We start from the raw sequence: 15,513 nt of genomic DNA, 5'->3' as shown, positions 1-15,513 counted from the left end.
AATTGTGTCTTATTTCCGGAGCTCGAGGCGCGATTGCGTCATTTCCGGCCGACGCGGCGCCAGGGTGGGAGTGGGGGTGGAGTCACGGGAGCGGGCTACGGGGCCGCAGGGCCGAGGAGCAGGGCCGCGCCCGGCCCTTCCCGCCGCCCAGTGCGCCGCCGCTCCCCTTCCCACAAGCCGTGCGGAGGCAGCGGCTGGGGGCGGGGATCGTGGGTGAGCGGGTTGCCGGAGAGAATCGGGGTGGGGGGGCAGCTAGGGGCTCGCGGGGCGGTGGCGCGCGGGGCGGGGCGCGGCGGGTCTCACGCGCTTGCGCCGGGCGCGGCTCCGCCCCCAGACGGAGAGTCGGCGCGCGGCGGGTTTGGTGCGCGCAGGGCCCGCGCGGACGGTGAGCTGGGAGCGGGGCCGCCGCTGGGGTCTTCTGCGGGCTGCCGGTGTCCGGCCCGGCTCCGCCGCAAGCATCGCTTTACCGGCGCCGGAGGTGGAGCCTGGAGCAGAGCTGTTCGGGTCTGTAACGGCGGCGGTGCGTAGGAGCGGTCCTCTGAGGGAGGGATGCAGCGCCGGGATGTTTTAACGGGAGGGGGGGGGAACGTAAGGGACTCCTGGCGTGCAGCCTTGGCGTGTACGGGAGCCGTCTGTAGACAGCAGCAGTTCCCCGGAGTTCGTGTGACTGCCTGGACCGTGGGGAAACGGATCCTGAGGTGGAGTGCGAGAGAGCAGGCCTTCCTGTCTCACGTTTGTGTAGTTACTGCGTTGCTTGTCGTAGCTGTGCTGTGAAGTATGGCGCTTGGGAGGGAGGTACTGAGTGCACTGATAGCACACGGCAGCTCCCTCCCTACCTGGCGTTTCTGGTGAATGGCGCGGGGCGTCTGTTACAGGCACCTCACAGCTGGTGGGTTGTGTCTCATGCTGACAGACCCGTGCGGTGGATAAGCTGGGAGCCATTCTGCTGCTGTGGCACTGTGCTGTAAGTCTGTCTCTTACAGGAGAAAGGTCAGTCGGCACTGATGCCTGTATTAAGCACAGTACGCAGTTCTGTCTTGGAGCTGACTGGATGTGCTTAATTTCTTCCTCTGCCCTTTTGGAATTGTTCAGAAGGACTTTAATTCAGCATCTGCACATGAAAATCATGGCAATTGTTATTTAATAAAATATTTCCATTTCACATCATCATGTGTGCTGCGTAGGTTGCTCTGAAAGTAATGCCTCCTGTTTATTTCCGTGGAAACTACAACAGATAGATCACTTTGGTTTGGCCGTTACCAAACACCATTTTTCAACACTCTCAACCACCATTAGCAAGTCATTCTCTCCAGAGCTGAGCAAGGACTCACATGCCACCCTCATCTGAATCTGCACCAGTGGAGGTGACAGGTGTCACCACTGCTGAAATGCATCATCCATTACCTCAATGTGCTCACACCCTCTCTTTGATCTCCATAAAAGTTCAGCAAGTGTTGATGAATGTTGTTGGGTGCTGGTTTTTCTGTATGGAGGAATTCAGCGGTACATTTCTGCTTCCTATGCGCTTCCATGTTAGTTGCCATTTTGTCAGACTGCCCCTCTACCTGCCACCTGTCACATGGCTGTAACAGAATGTTGGTGTGAAGGTTCAACCTCTGCTGCCATCCCACCAACATCCAGCTATGGCGTTCTGGGCCAACACAATAAAATAGAAGGCATTACTTTTGGAACAGCAGTCATGAAATACACGGAGCCTTTTAAGTCATTCGTGTAGACTGACTTCTTTCTGTAGGTGGAATGACATGGTTAGAGTTTTTTAAGTGAGTTTTGGAAAACCATAAGCAGATGATTCAGCCGTTCTCAGATAAAATCCAGCAGCCTTTGGTTGGATCAGTTATGTGGATACAGTTACATCCTTAGGTTGAAAAGAAGATACTAAGGCAGCCTTTGTGGAGGTGACACGTAGTTTTTATTATTCTGATACATGGCAAAAACAGTTTTCCATGGCAAAAACAGTGTTCTTCAGCAATTGAAACCAGTTTCTAATTCTACCAAGTGTTTAAAGCCTTTCACCAAGGCACTGTGAGAATCATCGGGGAGGTAGGGCAGAGTTTGTTTAAAAACTTTCAGTAAATAGCAAACTGGAGGAGCTGGCATTAGAATCATCATACTGAGCGAGCAGATGTGATGGTGATGCTGAGCTGCCTGTGCCTGCTTTCACCTTTGGTGCTCCGTGCAGATCTCTGGTTCTGCCCGTTGTTTGTAATTCCCGTGCAGTGAACCGAGATTCCTGCGTGGAGAAGGTGGCAACCGAGTTTTCTTTTCAATGGCCGTTCTCTGAGAGCAGGGTGGTTCCTGGTGCGTGCTGCCACAGAGTTGTGAAGCAGGAGGAAGGTTGCCCGAGCTGGTAACTGTACATTCAGATTCTCCCTGATGGTAGTTTATCTTTCCATGCCTTTACACGGCATTGTTGCCAGTTTTGTGCAGCAGCCTTGCCTGCTGTCCCCTGCGTAAAAAAATCAACTGATGATGATGATGATACTAGTTTTGTTAAAGTGTGTCATTGTGTCACTCCTACAAAGCCTTTGTGTTGTTGGGAAGTTTGTTTTCTCATATCTTGATACAGTTTTCTGGCTTCCTAGACTGAAGACCAAAAGTAGAATCCATCTTTTCTTCTTTATTGATTTCCTGGAACCTTGCTTTTGTAACTTTTAAAGAAACTGTTGTCTTTAAGTCAGTGGTACTGACCTTGTAGCTGGAGCAGTAATCTGAAAGAAGTACTGTTTAGTCTGTTGAGAGGTCTGTTGCACTGTCTGTGCAGCAGTGTGTGTGTGCTGAGGAGCTGCAGAGACACAGCCTTCGTGGCAGATAGGATATCAGAGCACAGCCACGTTCTGTTCTCTTACTGAGCCTTCTGCTGAAGTGTGATGATGCACCCTAGGGTCCAGAGACCAGAATGTGCATCACAGAGCTGGGAAGTGGTGAAGAAAACCATGACGGCTTTCACACCCTGCCATCAAGATGCTATCAGTTCTTCTGGATAATCAAGAGTGTCTAAGAAATACCTAGCATTTTTTAGAAAGCTTTCATGTGTTCCATTTAGAGCTGCTGTTTGCAGCTGACAAGGCTGGGCTGTTGCTGCTTATTGAGAGGCTAGTGTTGCTATAGATTGCAATATGGGTTTTTAATACTTTTCAAATGATGAGAGAATATGACATTGTAAAGTAAACTCTCCTCTGGAAGGTGGGTGCAGTCAGCAGCAGCTTTTGCAGTGCAGTTTTCTGATTCTTAGGCAAGTGGTAATTCATCCTCCCTGATTATATGGAGAGAAACGCTGTGAGATGAATGATGTGTGACACCTGGCAAAGCAAAAACTTAAATGAGCTGCTCTGAGTTAAATTGTCAGTCATCAGGATTGTTACTTGCTGATGTTTTTCTGTGTCATTTTCACACACAAAGAATGCTTTTCAAGGCAGGCGTTTGGCATATTGGTGCTGATGTGAAGGTAACATGGTGGCTGCTTTAGTTGTACGGAACAAGGCCGGAATTCAGTTAAGCTACTGCTAGCTAAAGATCCCCTTTTTCCCACAGTTTGGAAATGCCATTAGGTCAGAGAGTGAGTCATGCTTCAAAGTGGTCAAACTTACTCAAAATGTTGAAGAAACTTAGGGTTTCCATTTCTTTCTGTGTCTAGTTTACTACTGTCCAGCCAGCCTGATTTTCTTATTTTTATTCGAAAAGCATGACTGCCCATGGAGGGCTAACTGCTGTTACCTGTGTACAGGTAACTGCTGTTACCAGTTATTCCTGTGTAGATCCAGATTCGTGCTTCAGACTTTGCAAAAGCTTTTTCAGAGATGCTTTAATTGTAGCACAATGGTTAAACACAGCACAATTCTATGGTAATGTTTTGTAAAATGTGATTTTAAGCTAATTGCTCAACAGTTATTAATACTGTATTGGCCCACTGTCAAGTATTGGCTTTCTTCTAGGAATTCCTGCAGGTTTGGCAGTTTAGAATAGCAAAAGCACCTAAATACGTAATTTTTTGTGAATGGGCTCAGAGATGCAAATATCCTTTGTTTATATGATGGGAAAAAAACAAACAAACAAACCAAAAAACCCCAAGCTTTTTTTTTTTGGTCTAGCTTTTAATTGTGTATTTCAGGTGTATCTATCAAAGCGGTGCCCCTGGATCAGGGTAATCACAGACAGGAATACAGTCTAGGCAATTAACTGATTGGGAGCAGCCCTGCAGGTGAGTTGGGTGCTGTGGTGGGCGGAAAGTTGGGCATGAGCCAGCAGTGTGTGTGTGCTTGCGGCCCAGACAGCCGGCTGTATCCTGGGCTGCAGGGGGTGGCAGCAGGCAGGGAGGGCACTGTTCCCTCTGCTTCGCCCTGCTGAGGCCCCCTCTGCAGCACCGCGTCCAGGCCCGGGGCCCCCAGCGCAGCAAGGATGCGGAGCTGTAGGAGCAGGCCCAGAAGAGGGCCACCAAGATGATCAGGGGGTTGAGTACTTCTCCTGCAGTGAAGGTAGAGGGAGCTGGTCCTGTTCAGCCTGGAGAAGGGAAGGCTGAAGGGAGACTTTTCTGTTACCTTCCAGTTCCAGGGCCCCACAGGGAAGCTGACTTTGACTCCTCTGCAGAGAGTGTAATGGTAGGACAAGGTGTTTAAGCTGGACGAGTGGAGACTTAGCTTATGTATTAAGAGAACATTACTTATAGGGTGGTGAGGCCTTGGCTGTGCAGAGAAGCTGTGGGTGTCCTGTCACTGCAAGTGCCCAAAACCAGGCTGGATGGGCCCTGGACAGCCTTGTCTGGTGGGACACGAGCAGTCCATGGCGGGAAGGTTGGAAACATCTCCACTACCTTGAGCACACTGTGAGTCCTGGCTGCCTGAGCCAGGCAGTGCTGGTGAGACAGGCGATGCTGTGGGAGTGGGCTGAGAACTGAGAACATCTGCCAGAGGCACACAGCACAACCCAAGAACATCTCAATAGGTTCATACCTCACAGACACACTCAGCCAGAGGCCAGGTACAAGCTGAGTTGGGCTAGGCTCTGCCATGACTCAGTGTATGCCGTGGAGGGCCGTGAGGTTGCATCCATTGCCTGGTGACATCACACACTGTTAAACCAAAAACTCTTGCTGGGTGCTGACACCTGAGAGCTAAAGAGGGACACTGTCAGGAGGGAATTGGCGGGACAAGGAGCACTAGTTTAAAGAGAGTAGATTTGGGCTGGATATTTGAAAGAAATTATTTCCTCTGAGGGTGGTGGACCACTGACTGGTACAGGCTGCCCAGGGGAGTATTAGTGCCTATAGCAGGGGGTTGGAACTGGATAATCTTAAGGGTTCCTTCCAACCCAAACCATTCTTTGGTCCTATGATATGATTCTAGAAATGTGATTCAGCAGTAACATTCATCCAACATTCCCTGGGTCCCTAGAAAGTGAACTGGAAGCTGTCTGTGAGCTTCATGAAGGCTGCAGAAACTGGCTGCTGGATCCATTTCTCACAGGCGGAAGCATCCACGTCCTAAATCTGGATAGACGCTGGTACATTGATGGGATACCTGACTCAGTCATAGAATCTTGGGACTGTAGGATCATGGAATTGTTTGCGTTGGTATCTGCAGAGAGACGTGTAGTGCTTGGAGTTGGTCTGAGTGGAATGAAGAGGGTGTGCTGCCTGTGAGTGCTTCAGGGGAGTCTCTGTGGCCAGATTTTGCTGAAAGTTGAGGTCTGACTGAGACCTCAGGACTGTGTATGCCAGAAATAGACCTATCAGAAACATTTGCTATTGACTTAGATACTTTGCATATATTTACTAATCTGAAGTAGTCCATATCTCACACCGTACTATATGTGTATGATATTTAATATGTATATGACTCAAACTTAGCTTTCTGCTTTTCAGACGAATCTTGTGCAAGACCTCAAGTGCTCTGTGGGGTCTGTGTTCGTGGATTTTGGTTTGAGGACTTTAGCCCTTATGGTGAAATAAAAAAATGTGAAGCCACATTAGCACTACTTGAAGCACAACTGGAGGTTGTCTTGTTCCAGGTACACTGAGGGCTCAGTCATTTCTTGGTGGCTTCAAGCAGGAGCATTTTTTGATTCTGAAATCACATCTTTCCCATCATCTCTGGCTCAAATGTGTTACTTTTCTTTTTCCAACCAGTGTGCACTGCACGTTGGTTTGAGTGCGTTATTGCACTATCTGGAGAAGGAGGCTGTTTCCTCAGACTGTTTGTTACAGGCAATGCGTGAGCTCTGTGTTTTATATGTATTGCAGTGCCTGAAGCTCTGTGAGATGACCTGGAATTACGCAGACTGGGGAGTGCTTGGCTGCCTGTCCTGCTTTGCACCTGATGACCTTGGGAAATGAAGCAGTTGTTGCTGGGTCCTGCACTTCTGTGCATCTGCGGTGAAGGTGCAACAAGAACAACCTCTTTTTCAGTTGTAGGTGCAGCACACTCTTCTGCCTTGGCTGCCTTTGCAGGAGGTGGTGGTTGTGGTTCAGTGCTGACACATTTTGTGAGGCTGTTGTAGCTGAAAAGCAGTGTTGATTCCAGCCTTCAGGAGAAGGAGCTTCTGTGTCTTGTGCTGGTAGGTTCTTGGTGTTCTCTAGGATCTCCTGTCTACAGACCACAACACTGGAACTGGGCAGGTCATCCTTGAATGTTAAATGGTTGACTGGAGGGAGAGTGAGTTGAAAGGAAGTTGACCAGGATCCAGGTCCCTCAAGCATAAGCAGATACAGCAGTGATGGTAGCCTACAGGGAGAGGGAGAAATAATTTCTTTGGTGTTGGGGCAATTGCAGGGCCTCCCTGTCTGCTTCTCCTCCTCTTCCTAAACTCTCCCTAGATCTTGTTTTTAACTCCTGAAGCCATGGGCAGGGTGTTCTCTCTGGTGTAACACCTGGCCCATCTCAGAAGCAAGCAAAGAAGACAAATAAGGAGGTGTTTAGCAGTCCATTTTTGACTTTCCAGAGAAGCCTTCCTCCAGGCTGCAGAAGAGGAAGTCGTAGCATGGTGGTGGATGGAACAAAGCAGGCCATTAGTTTATCCTGACGTGCAAAGGCAGACGGCTGTTTGGCAGCACTGGTTGCTAGAGCAGCAGTGTCCTCTACAAATGTCGTATTCTGCCCCTGGGGCTTGTAGCTCATTTTGCATTCCCTCTATGATCCTTCTTTCTTGTTGCCTGATGTCACTAAGTTTCAGGGTCTGCTGCCTGGTTCCTCTGCTATTCAGAAAGAATGCAGAAAGGATTTCCTCACTTTTCCATGTGTTACTCTTCTCTTAGAGAAAATGTGCAGAAATAAAAACTGTGCCATTTTAAAATCTTTCTGTCCTGGTACAGTTTGTGTTTGAAGATGCCCCGCTTTACTTTCAAACATTTGTAGTGAGAGAGAAATAAAATCACTTGCTATCTGTATTATTGCATCTTAAAAAAAACAGTTTTGTTTCAAACTCTTCCATTTTAATACATATCTTAATCTACAGGGATAAGGGAGATTGACAGAGTACTTATTTAATCTCATTACACTGCTTACTTGGGGCATTCAGACATCGTAGCCTTTGTGTTGCTGAACTAAGAGATTTTTGATGCCTCAGTAAGGCTGGGCCCTCAGCACTGTGGGAAGGCATAAAATGCAATTTCCTTCAGCTTTTAAAATACCTAGGAACCAATTAAGGTCTGAGGCAAATGCTTCTCAGCCATCTCTGACTGCTGCTGGCAGGAATTCCTGCTTTTCTGTGTTTACATAAAGCTCCATTCTTTTTGTCAGGGAGCAGGGTTCCCAGTGTAGTGCAGTACATGGCGAAATCTTCCTCAGGCTCGTAGCTGTGGTGTGTGCTGTGTGCCGTGGAGAAGTGGTAGGCAGGTGAGTGCAGCTGCATCTTTGGCTTGGGAACATCAGCTTGATGTTTTTCTCCAGTCTGACAGCTGGGAAGCAGGGGGTGCTTTGTCACATTTTGCATGACCTAATGATTACAGGTTTTTTTGTTGTTGTTTTTTTAATTAAACCAGGATTAAATATTTTACTGAAGAATATCTTACAGTTTGGACGGCAGTTAACAGGAGGATGAATGGCGTTGTGCAGCTTGCAGTGGAGCTGCCCACGACAAGTCTGGCACTGGGGTAGCTGTTGTGCCGATAGCTCCATGACAGTCTGTTTTTCTCTCCCATGTGTTCCTTTGGGAGATGGCTAGTTCTGATACAGCAGCGGTGTGGCAGTTGATGAATTGGTTACTGTGCATCTGCCTTTTAGCCATCATCTTTCGTTTTTAAACCCAGTCCCTCTGTGACTTAGGTAGAACCTCAGCCGTTTTTAATATTATTGTCTCTTCTCTTCTGTTTTATAGGATCATGGATTTTCCGGGACACTTTGAGCAAATCTTTCAGCAGCTCAACTACCAGAGACTTCACGGCCAACTTTGTGACTGTGTCATTGTGGTGGGAAACAGGCATTTCAAAGCCCATCGCTCCGTTTTAGCAGCATGTAGTACACACTTCCGAGCTCTCTTCACTGTAGCAGAAGGAGATCAAACCATGAATATGATTCAGCTGGATAGCGAAGTGGTGACAGCAGAAGCTTTTGCTGCCCTCATAGACATGATGTACACTTCCACACTCATGCTCGGAGAGAGCAACGTTATGGATATCTTGCTGGCTGCATCTCACTTGCATTTGAACTCCGTTGTTAAAGCATGCAAGCACTACCTTACTACCAGGACGCTGCCGATGTCTCCGCCCAGTGACAGGGTTCAAGAGCAAAACGCACGCATTCAGAGGTCTTTCATGCTTCAGCAGCTTGGGCTGAGCATTGTGAGCTCCGCGTTGAATTCCACTCAGAGCTCAGAGGAGCAGCCGAGCGCCATGAGTTCCACCATGAGAAGCAACATAGAGCAGCGCTCCGCTTTTCCTATTCGCCGTCTCCACAAGCGTAAACAGTCCTCTGAAGATCGGGCCAGGCAGCGAATGAGGCCTGCCATAGATGAGGCTGTTTCTGACGTGGCTGCAGAGAGCGGGCAGTCAGTTGTTCATTCACGAGAAGATTTCTTCTCACCAGATTCGCTGAAGATAGTGGACAACTCTAAGGCTGATGCTGTCGCTGATAACCAGGAGGACAATAATATTATGTTTGACCAGTCTTTCGGTGCTCAGGAAGATACTCAAGTGCCCAGCCAGTCAGACAACAGTGGAGGAAATATTTCACAGATGTCCATGGCATCACAGGCAACACAAGTGGAAACCAGCTTTGACCAGGAGGCCGCGTCTGAGAAAAACAACTTCCCATGCGACAATCCAGAGGTCAGCATAAATGAAAAAGAGCACATGAGGGTGGTGGTTAAATCTGAGCCCTTGAGTTCCCCGGAGCCTCAGGATGAGGTGAGTGACGTCACTTCCCAAGCAGAAGGCAGCGAGTCTGTTGAAGTGGAAGGAGGAGTTGTGAGTGCAGAGAAGATAGAGCTGAGTCCTGAGAGCAGCGATCGTAGCTTTTCTGATCCACAGTCTACTACAGACCGGGTAGGAGATATCCATATTATGGAGGTGTCAAATAACCTGGAACACAAGTCTACTTTCAGTATCTCCAATTTTCTGAATAAAGGCAGAGGTGGCAGCTATGGTGCTAGTCAAACTACTGATGACAACATTCCAAACACAACGAGTGACTGTAGAATGGACAGTGATGCTTCTTTCCTGATGAGCCCAGAGTCAGGGCCCACTGGCGGTCACTCGTCTGCCACAGTCTCTCATGTTGAGAATCCCTTCAGTGAGCCTGCGGAATCCCATTTTGTTAGACCAATGCAGGATGTGATGGGTCTTCCCTGCGTACAGACTTCTGGGTACCGGGCTGCGGAACAGTTTGGTATGGACTTTCCAAGGTCAGGCTTGGGCCTGCATTCTCTGTCGAGGGCGATGATAGGCTCTGTAAGAGGGGGAGCCAGTAGCTTTCCTGGCTACCGCCGCATAGCCCCCAAAATGCCTGTTGTAACCTCCGTCAGGAGCTCCCAGCTGCAGGATAACTCGCCTGGTTCCCAGCTGATCATCAATGGCACCACTTCTTTTGAGAATGGGCATCCTTCGCAGCCTGGTCCTCCGCAGTTGACACGGGCGTCTGCAGATGTTCTTTCGAAATGCAAGAAAGCCTTATCTGAGCACAATGTCTTGGTTGTAGAAGGTGCACGCAAATATGCATGTAAGATCTGCTGCAAGACTTTTTTGACCTTGACGGACTGTAAGAAACACATCCGTGTGCACACAGGAGAAAAGCCTTATGCCTGCCTGAAGTGTGGCAAACGGTTCAGTCAGTCCAGCCACCTTTACAAACATTCCAAAACAACCTGCCTGAGGTGGCAGAGTAGCAACCTACCTAGCACTTTGCTTTAACTGCTTGCACCTCCCAGCCTGAATGAGAGTGCCAGTACAAACTCTTAACTCTCTGAAGCACTGCAGGAGCATTAACACTATTTTGCTCAAGCTAAGAAGCTGCTTTCGTAGGTCTGTGAACAGTTGTGTGTGGTTGTGCCACACGCTAAAGTCTTGATTCTATAAATTGGGGATAATACCATACCTACCTCACAGGGGTGTTGTGAGGATTAGACAACTGTTAGCAAATAACTTTGAGGTCCTCAGAAGTCTGTAGGTATGTAAAACATTATTGTTATGTACGTGCAGGCTTGGGGCTCAATGGGGATACGGTCCCTACATTGAATTTCCTTTGCAAAACAGAGGAGTGGAGGGAGTGAGAGTGTAATTGTCTCACAGAATAATGGAATGGCATGAGTTGGAAGGGACCTTAAAGATCATCGAGTTCCAACCTCCTTGCCGTGGGCAGGGTTGCCACCCACTTGATCAGGTTGCCTAGAGCCCCACCCAACCTCCACAAATGGGGCATCCAGAACTTCTGTGGGCAGCCTGTTCCAGTGCCTCACTACCCTTGATAGTGAAAATTTTCTTCCTCATATTTAATCTAAACCTACTCTCTTTTAGTGTAAAGCCATTACTCCATGTCCTACCATTACACTCCCTGAGGAAAAGCCCCTCCCAAGGTTTCCTGCAGGGCTCTCCAGGTATTGGAAGGCTGCAGTGAGATCTCTCTGGAGACTTTTCTTTAGGCTGAACAGTCCCAGCTCTCAGCCTGTCTTTGTCAGAGAAGTTCTCCAGCCCTCCAGTATCTTCGTGGCCTTCTCTGGACCCACTCCACCTGCTCTTTGTCTTGTACTGGGGGCCCCAGACCCAAATACAATACTCTGGCTGGGGCCTCACAAAGGCAGAGCAGAGGGGGACTGTCCCCTCCCTGCCCTGCTGCCACCTCTGTGTTGCTGCAGCCCAGGATACAGCTGTCTGTCTGGGCTGCAGGCACACACTGCTGGCTCATGCCCAACTTTCTGCCTACCAGGAGCCCAAGTCCTTCTCCACAGGGCTGCTCTCAAGGAGTTCTTCTCCCAGTCTGTATGTGTCCTTGAGATTGCCCCTATCATTGTGCAGCATCTTGCACTTGACCTTGTTGAACCTCATTAGGTTCACCTGAGCCCCGATCTCAAGCTTGTTCAGGTCCTTTTAGATGGCGTCCCTTCCTTCTGTTGTGCCAACTGCACTGCTGAGCTTGGTGTCATCAGCACGTGTGCTGAGGGTGCCCCCAGTCCCAGTGTCCAGGTCTTTGAAGAAGACGTTAAAAGCAGCGGTCCAAAGATGGACCCCTGGGGAACGCCCCTCGCGACCGGCCTCCAGCTGGACGCAGAGCAGTGGACCGCAGCCTTTGGCTGTGACATCCCGCCGTTTCCTTATCCACGATATAGTCCACCCTTCAGGATCTAATTCAGAGATAGGGATGTGGTGAAGGACCCGTTCCAGAAGTCCAGGCATCAGTCTTTCCCTGTTCACTTGTTCTGTCACTCCGTCATCCAGAGTGGTCCAGGCACAGTCTGCCCTTGTTGAAGCCATGCTGGCTGTTTCAGATCACCTCCTTTTCTGGCCTGTGCCTTAATGTAGCTTTCAGGAGGATCTGTTGCACGATCTTCCCAGGCACAGTTGTAAGGCTCACCAGCTTCTAATTCCCCCCAGTCTTCCTTTTGATCCTTAAAAAATGAGTCACCAATCACCCGGGATTTCACCTGACAGCCTTGACTTTTCAAATACGATGGAGAGTGTCTCAGCAGCCACATCACACAGCTCCTTCAGAACCCGGGGGTGCCTGTCATCCGGCCGCATGGACCTGTACGTGTTCAGTGTCATCATGTGGTTTTGTACTTGCTCTTCTCTTACAGCAGGAGGAATTTTGTCCCCCCAGCTGCTGCCCGGCGGCTCAGGGATGTGAAGGTGCACAGATATGAGAGACACGGGAAGCCTGGCTGCCAGTGGACAGGCCAAGAACTCACTGATTACCTCAGCCTCTTCCATCTCAGTTGTAGGCATTTCTCCCTTCTCGTTATTCAGAGGAGATGCCCTCTCCTTGGCCTGTCTCTTCTGACCTATGTACCCCTCTTGCTAATGTTCACATCCCTTGCCAAGTGCAGTTCCAGCTGTGCCTTGGCTTTTCTGATCCCATCCCTGCACATCCTGACAGCATCCCAGTGTTCTTCCCAGGCCACACGTCCCTGCTTCCACAGCTTTTGCATTCCCTTTTCTTCCCTCAGTTTGACCAGGGGGTCCTTGCACAACCATGTCAGTTTCCTGCCTCTTCTGCTTGATTTCTTGTACTTGGGGATGGAGAGATCTTGCGCTCTCAGAAACATATTCTTAGAGAGCTGACAGCTCTGTTTTGTTCCTTTCCCCCCCCAGGACAGCTTCCCAGAGGATCTCATCCAGTAATTCCTTAATTAGCCGGAATTTTGCTCTCCGGAAGCTCAGAGACCTGCTGTTCTCCAGGTCCGTGTTCCTCAAGACCATGGACTCAACCAGGGCATGGTCACCACAGTGCAGGCTGCCTGCAGTCTGAACCTCTTGAAGGAGCTCCTCTGCGTTAGAGAGCACAAGCTCCAGTAATGCTTTACTGCTGCTTGGTTTGCCTAATGCCTGGGCTGGGAAGTTGTCCTCCACACATTCATGAAGTAACATATTTCAAGAATGAGAAACTGAAGTGCAAATTTCCTTTTTTTTTTTTCTAAAATATTTTGTAAAAGTGAAAGCATTTAAATAAATAACCTGCAGAAATCAAGTTGCTGCATTAGGTGTGAACAGTAATGCAGGGAGCTGTTTGCTCCAGCTAAGGCAGATTGCGTATCTTGAAAAGAAAACCAACTTTGGATGCATCTGTTTGACATAGAATGCTTTAAAGTATGCTAATTATGAAAATAGTTTAGGGTTCTGAATGTATGTTTGCTTGTTTTGTAGTAAAAAACACTGTGTAATGAAGGTGCTTAAATTAAATCCAAGAAAAAAGTAAATTTTGGACTTACATATCCGGATGTATATATACTTGGAATACTGCAAGATCTGGATGTTTCACCAATATTTTTCTGTAGAAACTTGTATTAAGTGATAAGTGAAGTATGTTTCTTGTTTGTGCTATTCTTAGCAGTATTTTAACCAATTTGTATTTCCTATCTTAAAGTTCCATACACACAAAAGTCTGGAAAGAGCTTGTCTTTGTCTGCTTTGTTGTTTTCAACGAGAGGGAGTTAGTGATGGTGGTTTTAGTGCGTAAAATAGGCTCTTGCTGCTTCCAGACATGGCCGTGGTCAGTCCGGTCCGTGCCACTGCCCGTGCTCACTGTTCTTCTTTGGCACCCTTCAGCTGCAGGCTTTAATTTCCCCTCCTGTGCACTCACTTCCCCTCATCAGCAGATTGTCCCTTGGAGCAGAGCAGAGGGATGGAGCCTCGTTTTCCGTGTTTACTTACATCTCTATGTAAGGTGTAGCTATCAAATCCAGTCTTTCTTTCGAAGTAGTGTCATAATTTTTCTTTCCAACAACGAAAAAATCCCTAGCATACACTTAATTTAAAAAAAGTAGCACTGTACACTTTGTAAAGCAGAAATTGAGCAACCTTTATTCCTCAAGACAACCACACGAGTGTTATAACTTTCTCCCCTTTGATGCCATTGTAACTAATAGCATTTGCAGTCTCTTTCCCTTGCTAAAGGTGCACGTGGACTGCCAGCTTTCACGTCCTGGGTTTCTGCGAGACGTTTTGGAGCACTTCTGCTGACAAATGTTGTTCTGCCATGCAGGAGCTGGACTGGGGCTTCAGTGCATCATTCTGCCCAGGGGACGCAGATGTTTGACGTCACAGAGGAACTGTTTGCTGTTAATTTAAATGTATTTTCAAGCTTTCTCTTTTTTCTTTTTAAATTCTGTGGGTAGTAAATGTATCCTCTGTTATGGTACTCAGCAGTCTTAAGGAGTTTGTGCTCCTTAGCGAATAATCTTAAACGTTTTGGATTTCCATCAGAGTAAGCAAAATAAAATCCTCCTCCAGAGTCCCGACAGTCATTGAAGAGGATGAGTTATGAACATCATCGAGGCTTCCAGACCAGACGTTGTCAGACCAAAGGAAACACAGGAAGCTTTCTGCATTTGGTTTACATGTGCAGCAGCAGTAAGCTAAAGGGGGAACGTGTGGGGGCACCTCTCCATGTGAAGATGATTGCCACATGTCTGCCCGCGTGTCATTGGCACCTTGAGCAGCCAAGGTAAGGAGGGGCGTGGAAACACCGCGAGTGATTGGCTGAACTCCCTTCCTTAGTGGCTGTACTCGCAGCCCGTGGTCTTCGAGGACGTGCAGAAATGTGCCACGTTTCTAAAAGGAGCAGGATGTGCCACGTGCAGCTTGGTAATGTGGTGCAAAGGGACCGAAAGCACTGAGGCCTGCTAACCGATCTCACTGGAACATCAGTAAAATGTAGAATTTTGAACCTTAATCTTCTTGTCGCGCCTTATCAGTAGCATTCTGGCTGATTATTTATCCTCCTTGCATTTCTACCAGTTTGTTGGGGATTTTTCTATTATTTTTTTCACTGTTTCCTACAGCGCTTCTGAAATCCTACAGCAGGTAGGAGTAAAGGAGCGGTGTGAGTAAGGAGGTTAATTAGGAGCTAATGTTGAGCAGGTAAACATATTAAACTGTACATCTTGTCTATTTTTTAATAATAAACTTTCATGCTGTGAAGTATCAGACCTCGTGTGGGAGGACTCCTTTCTTAAACAAAGGGTTGTATATGGAGCATCCTTGAAAGTAGCAAGCTCACATTTTATTTCTTCATCCCCACCCAGCGCTTCTGGAGGAGCACACGCAGGAGTGCAGCTGGCTTGCTGCTCGCCCTGTCTTGCAGTGTGCAGCAGCATCTCAGAACAGCAGCTCCACTTCGCCGTCCCGAACTGCAAAATACGGAGCTTCTCACCTCCATGCCTGAGAAACAGGCCAAATATCACCCTGACTTTTGTTCAAAACTTTCCAGTGAGGTCCTGCCTGAAGATGTCAGCATCTTAGCACTGTGAAACCTCCAGAAATCATTTCTGTGCTGCTGTGTTCTGCTTGCTTTACTTGTTATCCTGGTGCATTTGCCAGTGGATTCACAGAACAACATTCGTGTGTTATCAGGT

General features: G+C 48.1%; 2 protein-coding genes across 7 annotated transcripts in view; one reads left to right on the top strand and one right to left on the bottom strand.

Moving 5' to 3' along the window:
* Nucleotides 1-15,513, bottom strand: part of SLC25A51 (solute carrier family 25 member 51) — a 292,109-nt gene that overhangs the window by 28,815 nt on the left and 247,781 nt on the right. The gene's annotated exons all lie outside the window — the stretch shown is intronic.
* On the top strand, nucleotides 61-15,087 carry ZBTB5 (zinc finger and BTB domain containing 5). Of its 6 annotated transcripts, none has more exons than XM_052701453.1 (2): nucleotides 61-209; nucleotides 8,329-15,087. In XM_052701453.1, exon 2 carries the CDS (start codon nucleotides 8,333-8,335, stop codon nucleotides 10,355-10,357), a length of 2,025 nt encoding a protein of 674 aa, XP_052557413.1. In that variant the 5' UTR covers nucleotides 61-209; nucleotides 8,329-8,332; the 3' UTR covers nucleotides 10,358-15,087. The 6 variants fall into 6 exon arrangements, with proteins under 6 accessions (XP_052557413.1, XP_052557408.1, XP_052557414.1 ...); XM_052701448.1 differs by having other exon boundaries at nucleotides 61-213; XM_052701454.1 differs by lacking the exon at nucleotides 61-209 and adding an exon at nucleotides 324-385.

This window comes from Tympanuchus pallidicinctus, unplaced genomic scaffold (assembly GCF_026119805.1).
Source record: "Tympanuchus pallidicinctus isolate F22 unplaced genomic scaffold, pur_lepc_1.0 scaffold4, whole genome shotgun sequence".
Lineage (NCBI taxonomy): Eukaryota > Metazoa > Chordata > Aves > Galliformes > Phasianidae > Tympanuchus > Tympanuchus pallidicinctus.
The sequence above is the reverse complement of the archived record's forward strand: the minus strand, read 5'-3'. Positions and strand labels throughout refer to the sequence as shown.

Coding starts and splice junctions, on each gene's coding strand:
- ZBTB5 (XM_052701453.1), top strand. CDS start 8,333: ATGGATTTTCCGGGACACTTTGAGCAAATCTTTCAGCAGCTCAACTAC.